The sequence below is a fragment of the Aquarana catesbeiana genome, linkage group LG01 (genome assembly GCF_042186555.1).
Source record: "Aquarana catesbeiana isolate 2022-GZ linkage group LG01, ASM4218655v1, whole genome shotgun sequence".
Classification (NCBI taxonomy): Eukaryota; Metazoa; Chordata; class Amphibia; order Anura; family Ranidae; genus Aquarana; species Aquarana catesbeiana.
The window spans coordinates 79,642,762-79,661,939 of NC_133324.1; the positions used below are offsets into that span (position 1 = coordinate 79,642,762).

Consider the following 19,178-nt stretch of genomic DNA (forward strand, 5'->3'; position numbering starts at 1 on the left):
TTGATAGAGGGTTTTTCTCCTCTGCACATATGTAGAAAAATAGTGATAGCAGGTGTCTATAGCCACAGCAGCAGTTCAAAGGAGCTTTACTTTTTAAAGGTTTTGGACTTTTCAAACTTGTCACTTCAGCTTTCTGCAACACAAGGCCCACTTCAAAGTAGAACAAACTGAGATACAGGAGTACACTCCTCTCTGGATTCTCAATGATAGAATTCAGGATTTGGGATTTGCAGCTGCCTCTAGAGTCAAAGTCACAGGTCCTGACAGCTGAATTGGACTGCAAGTGAATTAGCTGCCAGCCAAAACCTGTTTTCCCACCACTATCGCTACACACTGGCTCACATTTAAGAACTTAGGCATCCGGCTCCTTCCATGCTGGAGCAATAAAGTTACTAAGGCTGTGGGCTTCTCTTCACCCAATGAAAGGGTAGAGCCCAGCTTCTGGGTCCTGCTCACTTGGGAAGTCTTTACAACAGCCAACTGGTCCTCTTCCTTGGTATCTGTTCTGCTTGTGGGCTGCTCTTCGTCTCCCATTGATTTTATCCCCCTTGTAGTGAATATGAGGGTCTCGCTCCTTTGAAGATTGTAGTCTGGGTGACCACCACTGGTCCTGGCCCCAGTGATAGCTCTTTGCCGTTTCGAAGGGCTCTAAGAGTAGGACTCGGCATCTCTGAACTGCCCATCTCCCAGTTTACAAGCAGACTGCAGGGTTACCGATTGCTAGCCAGTAGCTTCAGTATCATTTTCCCAGGATAACCACACTGACCCCAGGCTCATAACCTGACTGTGATGTGCTGGCATCTGCTACATACCAGCATAAAGTGTTCTTTATCATTCCTGCTGCACAGTGTTAGGGATCCCTGGGGCACCAACTGCACTCTGGTGTCAGTCAGCATTCTGCGTTGTAACTCCACCAGGCTATCTGGATAACTGCTGCCAAAAACCAGTGGCTCCGGTAATTTGCACTTTTTTATGTGCACCATCTTGGTGCTCCCTCCACATAGCATCTTCCTATCTGCACCCAGTAAAGCATCAGCTTTCCCATCCTTCTGTATAGGCTGAACCTGGGCGGCGACTTTGCCTGCTCACTGCGATAGGCTGGCACTTTGGCTGTAACACCACATGTTGGGCACACTCTTTCACTCCTTCTCTGCCATTACTCAGATGTACTCCGGCATTAACAGTCTCTACTGTAAAGCAGGCAGTCTCTGCAGTAACACACACACACTGGCAGCAACTTTGCTTGTCCCCAAGCAAGCTTCACTGGCACTCTCGCTTCCATGCCACATGTTAACTTTCCCACTGCTACCATTCGGAAATGCTTCTGCTCTGGCAGTGCTTCTTACTGTAAAGCAGGCATTTTCCGCTGTGAAAACAAAACACAAAAGATATACCACGCTAAAAAAATATCAATATAGGTGAAAACATTTTTGATAGATTGCTGCGATTAACCAAGTGACAAAACCAAGGCAAAACAAATATTATAAATTAAATCTCGCTAGTCAGTGCATGAAAAAAATAAAAATAATAACCACATTAACAATGCTGAAAAATGTGCAAAAAGGTAAGACTAATCCTGAGATTAGATAACTGAGTGATCACAATTAATAACACCTTAAATGTTATATAAAGTGCAAAGTGCAAACTTAGCGAAAACGTATAGCAATTAATGAATAAGTCCATGAGATGATAAATTCATAATCCATATAGTAGAAACCTCCACCAAGTGATACGCTTTCTTCCGTGTCACACCAAGAATGTGAGACTCTTAGGACCACCTATCACTAGGATGGTCAAATGGGCAGGCAGAATGACCTCTACAGGGTATTATAAAGATATCCTGGATGGAATTAGAACCACAGGTAGATCACACTACGGCCACCTCTTCACTGACAGGGTGAGCTCCAAGCCATTCATCAATTATAAGTAGGGAAGAACAGGCTCCGATAGTGTAATACCATAAAAACAGATTTATTGAGATAAACGCCAAATGGCAACTTACAATGTTAAAAATCGTATGCGCATGAGAATCTCTAAAGCCGGCAACAAATCATACACCCGTCCTTTCGGGATCGCATGGGGCATGGTGATGTCAGCGCGTAGCTTGGCCCGACATGTTTCATCACACATGACGTCTTCCAGGGGCATGGGCGATGCGCTGAATCATCGCTCTATTTATAGGAAATAGACCAAGCCTCGCTATCAGGTGGCCATATTAAACTTCAGTCTAGTCTCCTTCCTGGTTCTATTCATTAGAGAAGTCCAAGCCTCGGTTTGGAATACCGTATCTCCATGCCTAGTCAAACCAAATAGTTAGAAAAAAGGCTCAATTAGTTGGCTCCAAGGTAAAAAAAAAGGACTAAACAGGGCATACCCGATTCCCCTTATATATAAGCTGCAGAAAAAAAATCAAGTCACTACCATCACAGAAAGATGCCAATGTGCGACAGGCGACCCCTAGAGGATATCCTTGGAATTGGTCAATAAATTTACCAAAAATATAGGTAGAAGGAAACAAAATTCATCACAGAGGGACAAATATTATGATCAATATTAATAAAATTACATACATGAAAACATACACACACAAGAAAAGTAGTAATCAAAAATAATAAAAAAACATGTAAAATTATGATAAAAATTTGAATTCATATTGTCGAAGACTACATATGGGAGAAGAATATTAGCAAATCAAGCATTGGCTAGGGGCAAACTTCTGTAAATACAGAGGATACAGATCACTGACTTGGGGTTTATGTTTTTGATCCAAGCATTTGTGTTTGTGTGGCATACCCCACTGGTGCCAAAAATTCCCAACAGTACCCTGAGCTAAGGGAGCATCCACAGCAGAATCCAGTGCATGTAAGCAACATCACTGAGGCTAGCTGCATAAAACCCAGTCCTAATGATTTAAAGAAAAAAAGAAAAAACCTGAGACCTGTAGTGTAAAAAGCAATTTTCAATAATCCTACAAGTCTCCCTGCAGATTTTATTTACCTTAGCAGGTTTAGCTTTTACGCCTTTAATAGTGCAGACTAAATTATATTTTAATATTTCTACAAAGCCCTGAGAAAGATGGAAGTAGCACATAAATTAGAGAAATTCTGTATGTTAACTGCAGCAAAGAAACTGAGAAATCTAAAGTGCTCAAAGCAAAAAAATACCACAGAGAACATCTAGATATATAATCAAATCAAAAAACAGCCTTCATTGGGACACTTTGCAAAAGAACACAGTGCCAAGTCCAAGGATAAATAGCAGCTTCTATAAAAATTGTACTTGTTGAGCTGTTTTGTGCACACTGTTCCTACAGTCCAGGTTTATTATGTTTGTTATGTTTTGCTTGTAGAACCCTTAATGCTACAGTGACACTTATTGCATTAAAATAAGACCGGAGAAGAGCAAATTGACACAGGGGCTGTATGACTAAGGGGCGAAAAAAGTCAGAAAAGATGCTGGGTATTCATTCTGGAACGTTTAGGAAAAGAGTAGGTTTCCCCACCCGTTTGCTGTAGAGTTGTAAGTCAAGGGTTGAGGGAAGGTATTAATTAAAAGTATACAGTATCTCACAAAAAATGAATACACCCCTCACATTTTTGTAAATATTTTATTATATCGTTTCGTGTGACAACACTGAAGAAATGACACTTTGCTACAATGTAAAGTAGTGAGTGTATATCTTGTATAACAGTGTAAATTTGCTGTCCCCTCAAAATAACTCAACACACAGCCATTAATGTCTAAACCACTGGTAACAAAAGTGAGTACTCCCCTAAGTAAAAATGTCCAAATTGGGCCCAAAGTGTCAATATTTTGTGTGGCCACCATTATTTTCCAACCTTGTTGGGCATGGAGTTCACCAGAGCTTCACAGGTTGCCACTGGAGTCCTGTTCCACTCCTCCATGACAACATCACGGAGCTGGTGGATGTTAGAGACCTTGCGCTCCTCCACCTTCCATTTGAGGATTCCCCACAGATGCTCAATAGGGTTTAGGTCTGTAGACATGCTTGACCAGTCCATTACCTTTACCCTCAGCTTCTTTATCAAGGCAGTGGACATCTTGGAGGTGTGTTTGGGGTCGTTATCATGTTGGAATACTGCCCTGTGGCCCAGTCTCCGAAGGGAGGGGATCCTGCTCTGCTTCAGTATGTCACAGCACATGTTGGCATTCATGGTTCCCTCAATGAACTGTAACTACCCAGTGCCGACAGCACTCATGCAGCCCCAGACCATGACACTCCCACCACCATGCTTGACTGTAGGCAAGACACACTTGTCTTTGTACTCCTCCCCTGGACACCATCTGAACCAAATAATTTCATCTTGGTCTCATCAGACCACAGGACATGGTTCCATTAATCCATGTCCTTAGTCTGCTTGTCTTCAGCAAACTGTTTGCAGGCTTTCTTGTGCATCATCTTTGGAGGAGGCTTCCTTCTGGAATGATAGCCATGCAGACCAATTTACGCAGTGTGCGGCGTATGGTCTGAGCACTGACAGTCTGACCCCCCACCCCTTCAACCTCTGTAGCAATGCTGGCAGCACTCATATGTCTATTTACGAAAGACAACCTCTGGATATGATGCTGAGCAAGTGCACTCAACCATGACGAGGCCTGTTCTGAGTGAAACCTGTCCTGTTAAACTGCTGTGTGGTCTTGCCCACTGGGCTGCAGCTCAGTTTCAGGGTCTTGGCAATCTTCTTATAACCTAGACCATCTTTATATAGGGCAACAATTCTTTTTTACAGATCCTCAGAGAGTTCTTTGCCATGAGGTGCCATGTGGAACTTCCAGTGACCGGTATGACAGCGAGAGATAGTGAGAGCAATAACACCAAATTTAACACACCTGCTAATGAGTCACATGACACCAGGGAGGAAAATGGGTAATTGGGCCCAATTTGGACATTTTCACTTAGTGGTGCACTCACTTTTGTTGCCAGTGGTTTTTGAGGGACAGCAAATTTACACTTTTATACAAGCTGTACACTCACTACTTTACATTGTAGCAAAGCGTAATTTCTTCAGTGTTGTCACATGAAAATATATAATAAATACTTACAAAAATGTGAGAGGTGTACTCGCTTTTGTGAGATACTATATATATATATATATATACACACACACACACACACACGCATACACACACACACACACACACACACATACACACAGTGCCTTGAAAAAGTATTCACACCCCTTGAGATTTTCCACATTTTGTCATGTTACCACCCAAATGTAAATGTATATTATTGGGCTTCTATTTGATAGACCAACACAAATAAATATCTGAAAAGTGCGGCGTGCATTTGTATTCAGCCCCCTTCACTCTGATACCCCTAACTAAAATGTAGGAACCAATTGCCTTCAGAAGTCACCTAATTAGTGAATGAAGTTCACCTTTGTGTAATTTAAAAATACAGTTGTTCTGTGAAGCCCTCAGCGGTTAGTTGGAGAACCTTAGTGAGCAAAAAGCTTATGAAGGCCAAGGAACACACCAGACAGGTCAGGGATAAAGTTGTGGAGACTTTAAATCAGGGTTAGGTTATAAAAACATATCTCAAGCTTTGAACATCTCATGGAACACTGTTCAATCCATCATCCGAAAATGGAAAGAGTATGCACAACTGCAAACCTACCAAGACATGGCCGTCCACCTAAACTGACAGGCCGGGCAAGTAGAGCATTAATCAGAGAAGCAGCCAAGAGGCCCATGGTAACTCTGGAGGAGCTGCAGAGATCCACAGCTCAAGTGGGAGAATCTGTCCACAGGATAACTATAATGCTGCGTACAAGCGAGCGGATTTCTCATCGGAAAAAGATATGACGGCTTTTTCCGACGGATTCCACTCAAGTTTGCCTTGCATACACACGGTCACGCAAAAGTTTGCTGAAATTACGACCGCCAAGAACGTGGTGATGTACAACACTACGACGAGCCGAGAAAATGAAGTTCAATGCTTCCGAGCATGCGTCGAATTGTTTCCGAGCATGCGTAGGGATTTTGCTCGTCAGAATTGCCACAGACGATCACATTTTTGGATAGGAACTTTTCCCGACCGAAAAATTGAGAGCATGCTCTCAATCTTTTGCTGGCTGGAATTCTGCCAGCAAAAGACCGATGGAGCATACACACGGTCGCATTTTACAACGAAAACATCTCATCGTTCTTTTGCAGGCCGAAATTCCGATCGTGTGTACGCGGCATTAGTAGTGCACTCCACAAGTTGTTGAAAGAAAGCCATAAGAAAGTCCCATTTGCAGTTTGCGAAAAGCCATGTGGGGGACACAGCAAACATGTGGAAGAAGGTGCTATGGTTAGACCAAAATTGAACTTTTTGGCCTAAAAGTAAAACACTATGTGTGGCGGAAAACTAACACTGCACATCACCCTGAACACACCATCCCCTCAGTGAAACATGGTGGTGGCAGCATCATGTTGTGGGTATGCTTTTCATCAGCAGGGACAGGGAAGCTGGTCAGAGTTGATGGGAAAGATGGATGGAGCCAAATACAGGGCAATCGTAGAAGAAAACCTGGTAGAGTCTGCAAAAGACTTGAGACTTGGGCGGAGGTTCACCTTCTAGCAGGACAAAAACCCTAAACATACAACCAGAGCTACAATGGAATGGTGTAGATCAAACATATTCATGTGTTAGAATGACCCAGTCAATTCCAGACCTAAATCCAATTGAGAATCTATGGCAAGACTTAAAAATTACAGTTCACAGACGCTCTCCATCCAATCTGACAGAGCTTGAGCTATTTTACAAAGAAGAATGGGCAAAAAATGTCACTCTCTAGATGTGTAAAGCTGGTAGAGACATCCTCAAAAAGACTTGCAGTTGTAATTGCAGCGAAATGTGATTCTACAAAGTATTGACTCATGGGGGCTAAATACAAATGTACACCACACTTTTCACATATTTATTTGTAAAAATGTTGAACACCATTTATCATTTTTCTTCCACTCACAATTATGTGCCACTTTGTGTTGGTCTATCACATAAAATCACATAAAATGACAAAATGTGGAACATTGGGCACTGTATATATATATATATATATATCTATAGATATATAGATATACATCTATATATCTATATATCTATATCTATATATATAGATATAGATATATAGATATATCTATATATATACACACAATTAAAAAAAAAAAACAATAAATATCCTCAAAATGCTTTTAAAAAAGAAGTTTCTTCATCAGTTTAGGCCAATATATATTCTTGTACATATTTTTGGTAAAAAAATTGTAATAAGCGTATATTGATTGGTTTGCGCAAAAGTTATAGAATCTACAAACTATGGGAAAGATTTATGGCATTTTTATGGCATTTTTTTTCTTTTACTAGTAATGGTGGTGATCTGCGATTTTTTGCAGTACTGCGACATTGTGGCGGACACTTGTGATACATTTTAGGGACCACTGACAATTATACAGCTATCAGTGCTATAAAAATGCACTGATTACTGTGTAAATGTCACTGGTAGGGAAGGGGTTAACACTAGGGGGCGATCAAGGGGTTAAATGTGTTCCCTAGTTAGTGTTTCTTACTGTGTGGGGATGTGACTGACTGGGGGAGGAGACATTTCGCTGTTCCTATTTCCTACTTACTAGGAACAAACAATCTGTCTCCTCTCCCCTGACAGAAGAGGGTCATGCGCATTGGGTCCCCCACCTCCAACGGCTCTTTGAGGAGACAACATACCCATACGTTGTTTTGCGCACCCGTATATCGGCGTGAGCTGGTTGGCAAGTGGTTAAAGATCCTTCATTTATTACAAAGAACAGCATTAATTTTTTAATGCTTTTTTCCCTTCACTTTCACCAGGTAATCTGGCCAATACAGTGGCGAAAATAATCTTGATCCCCTGCAGATTTTGTAACTTTGTCCATTTACAAAGAAATTAAGGTTCTATCATTTTTATCATAGGCGTATTTTAAATGATAGAGACAGAATATCAACCACAAATCCAGAAAAAACACATGATACAAATGTTATAAATTGAGTTGCAGTTCAGTGAGGAGAATAAGTATTTGATCCCCAAGCAAAACATGACTAGTATTTGGAGAAACCCTTGTTGGCAAGCACAGAGGTAAGATGTTTCTTGGTTGGTTATCAGGTTTGCACACATCTCAGGAGGGATTTTGGTCCACTCTTCTTTACAGATTTTCTCTAAATCCTTAAGGTTTCTTGGCTGTCGCTTCAGCTCCCTCTACACATTTTCCATAGGATTAAGGCCTGGAGAATGGCTAGGCCACTCCATGACCTTAATGTGCTTCTTCTTGATCTACTCCTTTGTTGCCTTGGCGGTATGTTTTGGGTCATTGTCATGCAGGAAGACCCATCCATGACCCATCTTCAGTGTTCTGGCTGAGGGAAGAAGATTCTCACCCAAGATTTTACAATACATGGCCCCGTGCATTTGCCCCTCAATGCAGCAAAGACGGCCTGTACATTTAGTAGAGAAACATCCCCAAAGCATAATGTTTTCTGTGCTTGACTGTAGGGATGGTGTTCTTAGGGTCATGGTCAGCATTTGTCTTCCTCCAAACAAAGCGAGTCTGGTTAATGCCAAAGAGCTCAATTTTGGTCTCATCTGACCACAGCACTTTCTCCCAATCCTTCTCTGAATCATTGAGATTTTCATTGGCAAACGTCAGACAGGCCTGTACATGTGCCTTCTTGGGGAGGGGGACCTACAGGATTTCAGTCCATGGTGGCGTTTTGTTTTACCAATGGTTTGTTTGGTGACTGTGGTTCCAATTGCCTTGAGATCATTCACAAGCTCCTCCCGTGTAGTTCTGGGCAGATCCCTCACTTTTCTCATGATCATACCTACCCCATGAGGCGAAATCTTGCATGGAGCTCCAGACTGAGGGCGATTGATGGTTATTTTGTATTTCTTCCATTTGTGAATAATTGCTTAGACAGCTGTTTCCTGCTCACCAAGCTTCTTGTTGTTGGTTTTGTAGCCCATTCCAGCCTTGTGCAGGTCTACAATCTTGCCTCTAAAGTCCTTTGACAGCTCTTTGGTGCCCATGATGGTGAGGTTTGAATTGAAGAAAGAGGTTCTGTGAACAGGTGTCTTTTATACACATAATGAGATGTCGTTAGGAGCACCTTCCTAAATCGACAGGACTAATCTGTGTACCACATGAGAAAATACTGTAGCCAGTCTGTGGGAGCCAGAATTATTGTTGGTTGGTAGGGTATCAAATACTTATTTTACTGACTGAATTACAATTCATTTTTTAACATTTGTATCATGTCTTTTTTCAAGATTTTTGGTTGATACTCTGTCTCTATCATTGTTAGTTTCATTTTTCAATTTTCTTTAAAAGACCAGGCTGTCCAGATAAAGCAGCAAGTAGAGGGTTGGAGCAAACCATTTAATCTTGAAAGGGGTGCTTACAATGGGCAGTTTTTAGCAATGTATGTAAAAACTTTATCCCAAATTATACCAAAAGGAGGAAAAAAAAAAACAGTTCAGCTTTAACTTGTTAGTCAAGCCCATCTACATCTGCTAGTGCATCTAACACTACGCCTTCCTCAGATTGAGAAAGGTGTCCATCCAGAGTGAAGACATCTTAAGACAGGCGGTGCGTTACTGGCAGAATCACCAGGTGGTAAAAAGAGCCTAAAAAAGGAAAGTAATGCTGGCACTAAACATAAAAAGTGGCAAGATGTAATGTATCATTTTTAATATATTTTTGTTTTTGGGTTTAATACCACATTAGGCTGGCCATATACTGAGTGAATTCCTAATGAGGGGGCTGATATTTGCCTGGTGTATGGCCCTGCCAACTCTATTCCCTCCGGCATCCATTACATATATTTGGATCCCTAGAGCATGCTGTTATCAATATAACGCACTGTGTTATAGAATAATTGAGTACCTGAGAACCTTTACTATGACTTAATGTTCTAATGGCTCCCCATTAGAAATGCAATTACCTGCTCCACATGATGCACTGCAGTCTGACCACATTCCATACTTCCAAGTATATACAGTCCCCACCTCATTTTCTGAGCTGTCTTTTGGTATAACATATTCATATCTAATTCCTGGATTGTTCTCCTGAAATAGAAGCTGAAGAAATAGATTTAAGATAGCATATAGGAAAACTGAACTCACAAAATTAATTATGTAGCCAAATAAGCACCATGGCTCTTCCATAACAGAATCTGGGTCAAAAATATATAGCGGATTATCAGAGGGGCCCAAAACTGCATTAGGAAAGCTATATGTGGTATGATGACTGAAAACAATGCTTATTGCTCATGACTAGTGATGAGTAGAACACACTACAGAGGTTTGGCAGAGCATATCTAAAGTTTGGATGCTGAATCCAAACCCCATTGAAATCAATGTGAGCAAAATCTGTCAAATTAATTTTCTCCACTTTTAAGGCTGATAGCCAAGAGATTGGCAAAAAAAGTGTGTGGGGATAGGCACTGCCCCAGGGGACATGTAGCAATACAAAGAATGTTTTCTAAAAAATACAGTTTTTCAGGGAGCAGTGAATTTAATAAACCCTGCCTGGACAGTCCCCCTAAACCTGCCTGTGAAGTGGCTCATCTCTACTATGTAAACAAAGTAGTACAGCAAAAGTAATATTTGCAAAAGGAAAAAAAGGCTGTTTAAAATGCAGTTAATTCACATTTCCTAGCAAACCTCCCTAATTTTGTTAATAATGCAATGGGTAGGACCTAAAATTCATACTGGACCTCATTAAGGAGGATGTGGGTCTGGTATGTATTTTGGGCGGTGCCCATTGCATTATTTACAAAATAAAGGACGCTTGCAGGAAAAGATTAATTATTGGCTTTATCTTAATTGTAGGAACAGGGCATAGGCAAGTTATTCATACACTATGGTTTATAGGCTTGTACCTTCAGGTGATTGGACACTGGCAAGCTTTTGAGGCACGCCCCCCAGGAAGCCTCCCCTATAAGCCTACCCCACTGTGAGTCCACAGTTTTTTGCTTGTGTTCCTAGGTGATGGACTTCTTGTTCTTCCTGAAGAAACCAGCTTCAGTTTAGTTTATTATTTATATTATGGTCTGATTCTTCAATCAACCCTCATTGTCTTCTAATGCCTAGGCATCTGGATCAGCGCAACCTTGGTGCACATGTGAGCCAAACCCAGACCCCATGCTGTGGGGATGGCCTGCAATGTTGCTTAGGGCACTGGATCCTGCGTGAGGTGCTTACCTTGGCACTTGGTGCAATGTGTTGAGTTAGCCACAGGGTGCTATAAAGGTGAGTACCCCACAGAGGAATACCCTTGCCTGTAGCAATAGCAAAGACCAAACCTAAGTTAACTATTTAAAAAAAACTGGTGAACATTTCTTCTGCACAGCGCTCAATCTCAGAGTGATGATACATCCCATACACAGGAGCAGGACCCAGTTTTAGCATTGGTCTCAGCATCCAATTCTAGCTTTATTTTAAGCATGTAACAAGCGACCTGCTTCACAAAAGCAGAATTCTTTACATCTATATCACAATTCCTCAGACAGATTATGACCTTAATACTGTCATCTTTGTCCAGAGCTCAGATGTGCCCTGCCCCTTCTCCTACTTCCATTTGTTTTTCAACCAGAATCAGATTCTGATATGCTGGTTCTAGAGCAGTGATGGCGAACCTTGGCACCCCAGATGTTTTGGAACTACATTTCCCATGATGCCCATGCACTCTGCAGTGTAGTTGAGCATCATGGGAAATGTAGTTCAAAAACATCTGGGGTGCCAAGGTTTGCCTCACTGTTCTAGAGGATACTAGTCAGAGAGAAATGAATAGGACATTGAGGCAGTGTTGGAGGAAGTTGCAGAAGATTTTTCTCCCCCACATTGTAAATATATTGAAGAGGAAGCTTCACACAATATCCTGGCGAAAAAGCTCATTGCCTCCATCTGCAAAAGCATCGTCATAGTGCAGATTGACCCTTCTCCCTCTCACTACACCCTCCTGGGCATACAAAAACACCTACAAAGACTTCCAAGACATTGCATGTTCAAGAACATATAGAATATGCAGCCTATCACAATTGGGTCACATTCCCAAAAGTGTTTGTTTAACTTTATCCAGTGGAAATAGAGTTTGCAAACACGTGGGGTATTCCTGTGGTTGATCCTGCCATCTGTCCCAAACAAGTATCTAATTGTATCTATTGAAGATGTTCCGTCTCTAAAAGAAGATTTAAATATTTGTCTGTTCGCCCTTAGAAGCTCTCTTTACCATGCAGGCCCAGCCCTGCAACTGGCCCTTGCTGCTATCTCTGTGTGTCAAACTGCAGCTAACTGGACTAGGACAATGAATAACCAACATGACCTCTCCATTCATACGCACAGAATTCTCTGGCTAATGGATTGGGCAGCAGAAGCATCCTGCAAAAGACACTCCACACTTATGCCATTTAACAGTCAATGTCTGTTTTGTGAGGCACGTGATCAATTCAATAAAGAGGTCACAGGTGGAAGTTTTGCTCCCCCAAAAAATGGTGACAAAGCCTCCCTCCTCAGGGCATTCTAGCTCCTCTAAATGCAGAGCATCTCTTTGCTCTACCCAGGCTTTAACTTCAAAAACTTAGTTCAGACCTTTCCATCCGCAAATGACTTGGTCAACAAAGGCCACCAAGCCCACTTTAAGGCTCTCTTCACAATGAACGGGTGCCGTTACTGCTAAGAGTGGGGGACGTCTTTTACAGTATGCATCCCACTGGGTCACAGACATCCCAGACTTTATTGGTGGTTTCAAAGCAATACAAGAAAAAATTTAAAACTCTACCACGTCACCTATTTCTTCTTTTAAAATAACCAAAAACTGTCCAAGGACAGTCAGAGTTGCCTGATGAAGGAGCACGCATGCTCTGAACACACGCTCCTTCCCACTCTCTCACCATCTGGAAGTGACGTGTCCAGCTGCCCCTGAGCCAAATCTGAGAACTAGGAAGTGTTGGGAGCCACCAGCGCAGCCGGGAACATCAGCTGCCTCTCCACCTGCAAGCCGACCGCCTTCCCCCGGGAGTGGATGAACTTCCTATACCATTTCACATGTGCTGTAATCTCTTCAGTCTTGTGAGTTTAAAATTGTCTATCCTATATTAAAATGTTTTTATCACGCTGCACTTAGATGGCGCGACTCTCTTCTTTGTTTTTACTGTCTACAGAGCCCCTTCTAGCTTGTTATGAGCCAGCAGACATCCAGAGTCAGCCCATCTGTGACCATCTACACACCTCTTGCTGCATTTGAACTCTCATGCATGGACTCCCCACTATAGAGAGTTGTTTAATCGCCCATCTCTCTCCATTTTTGGCTGACAGAACGCACATGAACATATGTATACAATATTTCAAAGTTGCAAAAGGCCCTAAACCACCACTTGTCACAGGGAGTTGTTGTACCATGCCGCCACAGGACTGGTTCAAGGGATTCTACTCAAATCTTTTCACAGTGCCATAACCCAACCTAGATATAAGTCCTATCCTGGACTTTGAATCCCCCAACAAATTCCTTCACATTCCAAAGTTTTATATTACATCTGCAAGGTCAGTAATTGCCTTTCTGAGACAGAGGGAACACATGGCACCTGTGGACATCAAAGATGCTGTCATGTATAATAATGGTAGTAATATCACTATTATACATGACATTCGGCTCCAGATGAACAGGTAAATGTTTGGTGTCCTCTGTAATGCTCAAGGAACAGCCAAGGTTTTGTCACAAGATAAACCTTAAAGTGGTTATAAGGGCAGGAAGTTGTTTACCTTAATGCATTCTCTGCATTAAGGTAAAACACCTTTCATGCTCAGCTCCCCCACTCCCCCCCAAATTATTACCTGAGCCCGATTTCTATACAGTGTTGTACCCGAGAGCAACAGCACTGCTCTCTCTCTTTCCTCACAGGACATGGTATTTAAAGCCAAAGGAGGGTTAGAATCTCTGCATGGTTCTATTGCTTTCTATGTCCCCAGATAAGGTGATAGGAAATCCAAAATGTTACAGCTATTACCAGAACAGGATGTAAGGGGAAATATTTAAATGGGGACCCCTGTTTTAGTGATAACTGAGGATTCCTCTCACTTTCGAGAAAATTCCTTTGTATCTGAGAAAGGAAGTTGAAAGAAATCCCCCATATTGGCAACTGCAAAAAAAAAAAAAAGGAAAAAGAACCTGGCAGGGATTTTAAATAGTTAACATACTTACTTTGCTTTCAGATGTCATCAGGCCAGTCACACGAGGCATGGGTCCTCCTCTTTACCTGATCTCTGACCCATGACATTATGCTGTTCTTTGCCGCTCTCTTTTAAATTCACTAAGAATAAAATGTGCTGTGGTGATGCCCATTAGGGGGCAGGACCATGATGCCCATTCATTCATAAAACATCCTCCATCTTCTGGACTGAATGACACTGGATGTCATATAACCCTGAAGACTGTGGATTTCTTGTGGCCAAACTGACATGCTGTGACTGCTTCAGTTTGAAAGTTAATATTTAGTCCTAAACTGTTTTTTTATTCTGTAACATGCCTGGAGGCCAATTTAAATAAAAAAAAAAAAATTGGACTTTAAGGCTGCATTTACATGGATGCAGAAAACAATTTAATTCCATGTTCCAGCATTTTGCACTCTGGCCCCAGTCAGAGGAAACTATAGAACTATGGCAGTAGTAGACCAAACTCTCAGTGCACACAAGGGTTGGGCGGCGCTTGGCACAGAAGCAGGACCATATGCCAATCTTCCGGTTTAAGACACAAGTATTTAAGAGCTCCTTTGTGAAATACTGCCATGACTAAGGAAGCGGAGGCTATGCTCATGGCTGTAAAATAATTCTGTATTCATGCATTGTTTTTATATCATCACACCTTGTATTTGCAAAGGCAATTCATAATATCATTTAAAAAAGGTTCCTGAATTCTTTTGTGTCATGTTCTGCTTCAGCATACATAACAGGTGCATCTTATGATAATGAAAATTTCATGCTTAGCCCACATTACATTAGACATGCTCTGTATGATGACCTTGTCCAGCTACCATAGCATATCTTCATTCTTAGCTAAATCCTTGAAATACATGTAACAAAACAATCAACGAGTCAAGATTGTCTTCAGCTAGAACATCTTACGAGAGGCTGTTTAAACAGTTCATTTCTAGCTCTCAGAATATCAATGAGCTTAGTTTATCCAAGTACCCTCCATGTGCATATTAATAATCCTCTGATACTAAAAGGTGATCTAAAATGACAAATCTGTGTAAGTGGAATCATTTTACATTGAGAATCCTTGAATAAGTCTCAGCAGATGCTAATAATATGTTTTATTAGTAGGTGTTTCCTCATTACCTGGATCCAGATTGACTCATTTGTGGGCCCTGCAGCAGTGAGGTTCTCCAGATCACCATTCCGCTCATAATGAAAAGTAGTCCCAGCCAATTTATAATCGCCCATCCACTGTATTATGAACTCCCCATTCAAATAATATTTCTCAGGGTCTTCACTCCTTATCGCAAGGAAATTTCCAGCGGCTTCAACTTCTTCTACTTTGATTGTTCTTGCTCCTTTTGGAATAATGCCAATATCGACGTAGCCTGTATGTGTTAAAGGGAAACATTATACTGTATGTGTTAAAGGGAAAGGTTTGCAAATTTAAAGCCCAACGACACTTATAAATAAAAGAGCTTCTAAATAATAAATAAAAGAGCTTCTCAGGGCGAACAGACAAATATTTAAATCTTCTTTTAGAGACGGAACATCTTCAATATATCTTAAAAAATATATATCAAAAGCAGTAGAAAAATAAGTAGTAAGCAGTAGTAAAAAAAATATATAGCTTTCGTTGTAATACCAACCCTTCCTCCCAAGGCCCATCATTCCCTCCCGCTGCTGTGGATGATCTTCTAGGCTAAATTATATTATTTAACCCACTTCCTATGAGCGCAGGGGATCATGGAACCGCTCTCTGGGGGTGCACCAACTGCCCAGGACTACTACTCCATATAACACCAGTCAACTTTTTTTTTTGCCATCTGCACCCTATAGGGGAATTTAACTTAACTTCCTGTCCCATAGCCAAACAGGAAGTGAGAGGACATCCCTGCAAATTATGGAAATCCCTTGGGGCCCCCAGGTCACCAGAACTAGTGTCCCCATTGGAAGATTTCCCCTGTATTACTTTTCTGGAAACATTTTTGGGATTTGGATTTGGGATTTTCTTTTGCTTTCACGTTCAAAGATAATGATAAACAGCACAAATTGAGAGGATGAATCTTCCCAAGGGTGACACAGACAGCAATACAAGTCCAATAGGTTTCCTAATCCATCCCCACTCTGTCCAAAACTAAAAAAAAAAAAATAGATTTGTCAATAGTTATACTTTAACCACTTCCGGACCGCCCACCGTACTATACTGCTGCAGGACGGCCCGGCTGCACAAAATCATGTACCTGTACGTGATTTTGTACACGCGGTGTAGGGGGCGCACGTGCTCTGCCGGAGTGCTGCTCCCGCTGTGATTGGACACAGCGGGAGCCAATTAGTTTGATCGTTCACAGGAGACACGGAGCAGCGGTGTGCCTGTGTAAACAAGGCACACTGCTGATCTGTGAATGAGGAAAAGAGAGATCTTCTGTTTCAGCTAAGCTGAAACACCATCTCTGTTTTCCTCCAGTGCAACACTCCCCCCCCCCCCCAGTTAGAAAGCACCTCCCTAGGACACACTTAACCCCTTGATCGCCCCCTAGTGTTAACCCCTTCCCTGCCTGTGTCATTTATACAGGGGTCAGTGCATTTGTTAGCACTGACCACTGTATTGGTGTCATTGGTCCCCAAAAAGTGTCACTTAGGGTCAGATTTGTCCGCTATTATGTCGCAGTCCCGCTAAAAATCGCCGATCTCTGCCATTAATAGTAAAAAAAAAAGTAAATAAAAATGCCATGAATCGAACCCATAGTTTGTAGACGCGATAACTTTGGTGCAAACCAATCCATAAACGCTTATTGGGATTTTTTTTACCAACAATATGTAGCAGAATACATATTATTATTATACGAGATTTATATAGCGCCAACAGTTTATGCAGCGCTTTACAATGTATAAGGGGGACAACACAATTTTTTACATATTGGCTAAACTGATAAACAAATTCGATTTTTTACAGTTTTTTTATTGGGAATGTTTTATAGCAGAAAGTAAGGAATATTGGGGGTTATTAACGAAAGGCAAATCCACTGAAAGTGCACTTGGAAGTGCAGTCACTGTAGATCCAAGGGGGGCATGCAAGGAAAATAAAAAACAGCATTTTAGCTTGCACATGATTGGATGGTAAAATCAGCAGAGCTTCCCCTCATTTCAGATCTACCCCTCAGATTTACAGCCACTGCCCTTCCAAGTGCACTTTCAGTGCACTTTCAAGTGCACTTGCAGTGCACTTGTAGTGCAAAGTGGATTTGCCTTTTGTAAATAACCCCCATTTTTTTTTTTTTATTCAAAATTGCTGCTCTTTTTTTGTTTATAGCGCAAAAAATAAAAACCGCAGAGGTGATCAAATACCACCAAAAGAAAGCTCTATTTGTTGGAAAAAAAGGACATCAATTGTATTTGGGTACAGCGTCGTACATCCGCACAATTGTCAGTTAAAGCAATGCAGTGCCGTATTGCAAAAAAATGACCTGGTCAGGAAGTGGGTAAAACCTTCCGGGGCTGAAGTGGGTAATGCTCAAATAGTTGTGGATGACCCTTTTGTTCTTAGGTCATTTTATATTGGAGCAATATCTGATCTATTCATTTCTTCCATTCTCCCAGATTAGGGGAGGTTGGTCTCTTCCATTATCAGAGAATAGTTTTCTTTCTTTTAGAATTAAACAAAATAATAGGAGGTGTTTGGCATGAGAGTCATTTGAAGATCCTCTTAGACACCCAGGAGGCAAATCTTAGGATTGCAATTATTTGGAAGGACGTCCAAGAAATCTGCCATTTCTGACCACAATGCGCATACAGTATACAGTATGTACAGAACACGAGAAAGTATGTAAGAAATTTGCCACATAACATAAAGCAAAGAGGGGGAGGTTTAAGACCTAGAGTGTGGAGGGGAACGTGGAAAAACTATATTTGATGGATGTTTTTCCTTTGTATAACTGTATCTTAGGATGACTGGAGGGAAGACATATAGGTGTCTTCAAATTCCAACCACTCTTATTATGAGCTGAGGGATCACTGCTTGCCATCTTTGTTTTGACTTCTTCAAGGGTCTTGGTGGAATCCAACATTGCATAATAGGTAGAGATGAATTTAGATGATTCTTCTATATGAAGAAGTTTTTCTAAAGATGGCTGATAGGGGACAATTGCTTTTGGATATTTTTTTTTACCATATAAATACAAGATTGTCAGCACACAGACAACAATGAAACAGAGGTGGCAGTAGGATATAATAATCCTTCTATGCTACTAATTTATATGCAGATTTAAAGTATAAAATAGAAATAAAGTCAAAACATTTGTGTATGCATGTAAAAATTATGAATACCTTGTTTTACCTTTCTTATAGGTGATCACTAGGGATGAGCCGAACACCCCCCTGTTCGGTTCGCACCAGAACATGCGAACAGGAAAAAAGTTCGCTCGAACACGCGAACACCGTTAAAGTCTATGGGACACGAACATGAATAATCAAAAGTGCTAATTTTAAAGGCTTATATGCAAGTTATTGTCATAAAAAGTGTTTGGGGACCTGGGTCCTGCCCCAGGGGACATGGATCAATGCAAAAAAAAGTTTTAAAAACGGCCGTTTTTTCAGGAGCAGTGATTTTAATAATGCTTAAAGTCAAACAATAAAAGTGTAATATCCCTTTAAATTTCGTTTGGAAGGAAATTGGAAGGAAAAAACACATTTAAAACTACCCGCGGCTATTGCATTGCCGACAATACACATAGAAGTTCATTGATAAAAACGGCATGGGAATTCCCCCCAGGGAAACCCCGAACCAAAATTAAAAAAAAAAAAAATGACGTGGGGGGGTCCCCCTAAATTCCATACCAGGCCCTTCAGGTCTGGTATGGATATTAAGGGGAACCCCGGCCAAAATTTAAAAAAAAAATGACGTGGGGTTCCCCCTAAATTCCATACCAGACCCTTATCCGAGCACGCAAC

General features: G+C 41.3%; 1 protein-coding gene across 1 annotated transcript in view; it reads right to left on the bottom strand.

Annotated features, from left to right (window-relative positions):
* The window catches only part of ADAMTS12 (ADAM metallopeptidase with thrombospondin type 1 motif 12), an 808,982-nt gene that overhangs the window by 141,346 nt on the left and 648,458 nt on the right, over positions 1-19,178 (bottom strand). The window contains exons 15-16 of the mRNA XM_073620835.1: positions 15,372-15,616; positions 9,980-10,115 (exon numbers count right to left, since the gene is read on the bottom strand). Coding sequence (XP_073476936.1) covers positions 9,980-10,115; positions 15,372-15,616 — 381 coding nt within the window. The remainder of the gene's footprint in view (positions 1-9,979; positions 10,116-15,371; positions 15,617-19,178) is intronic.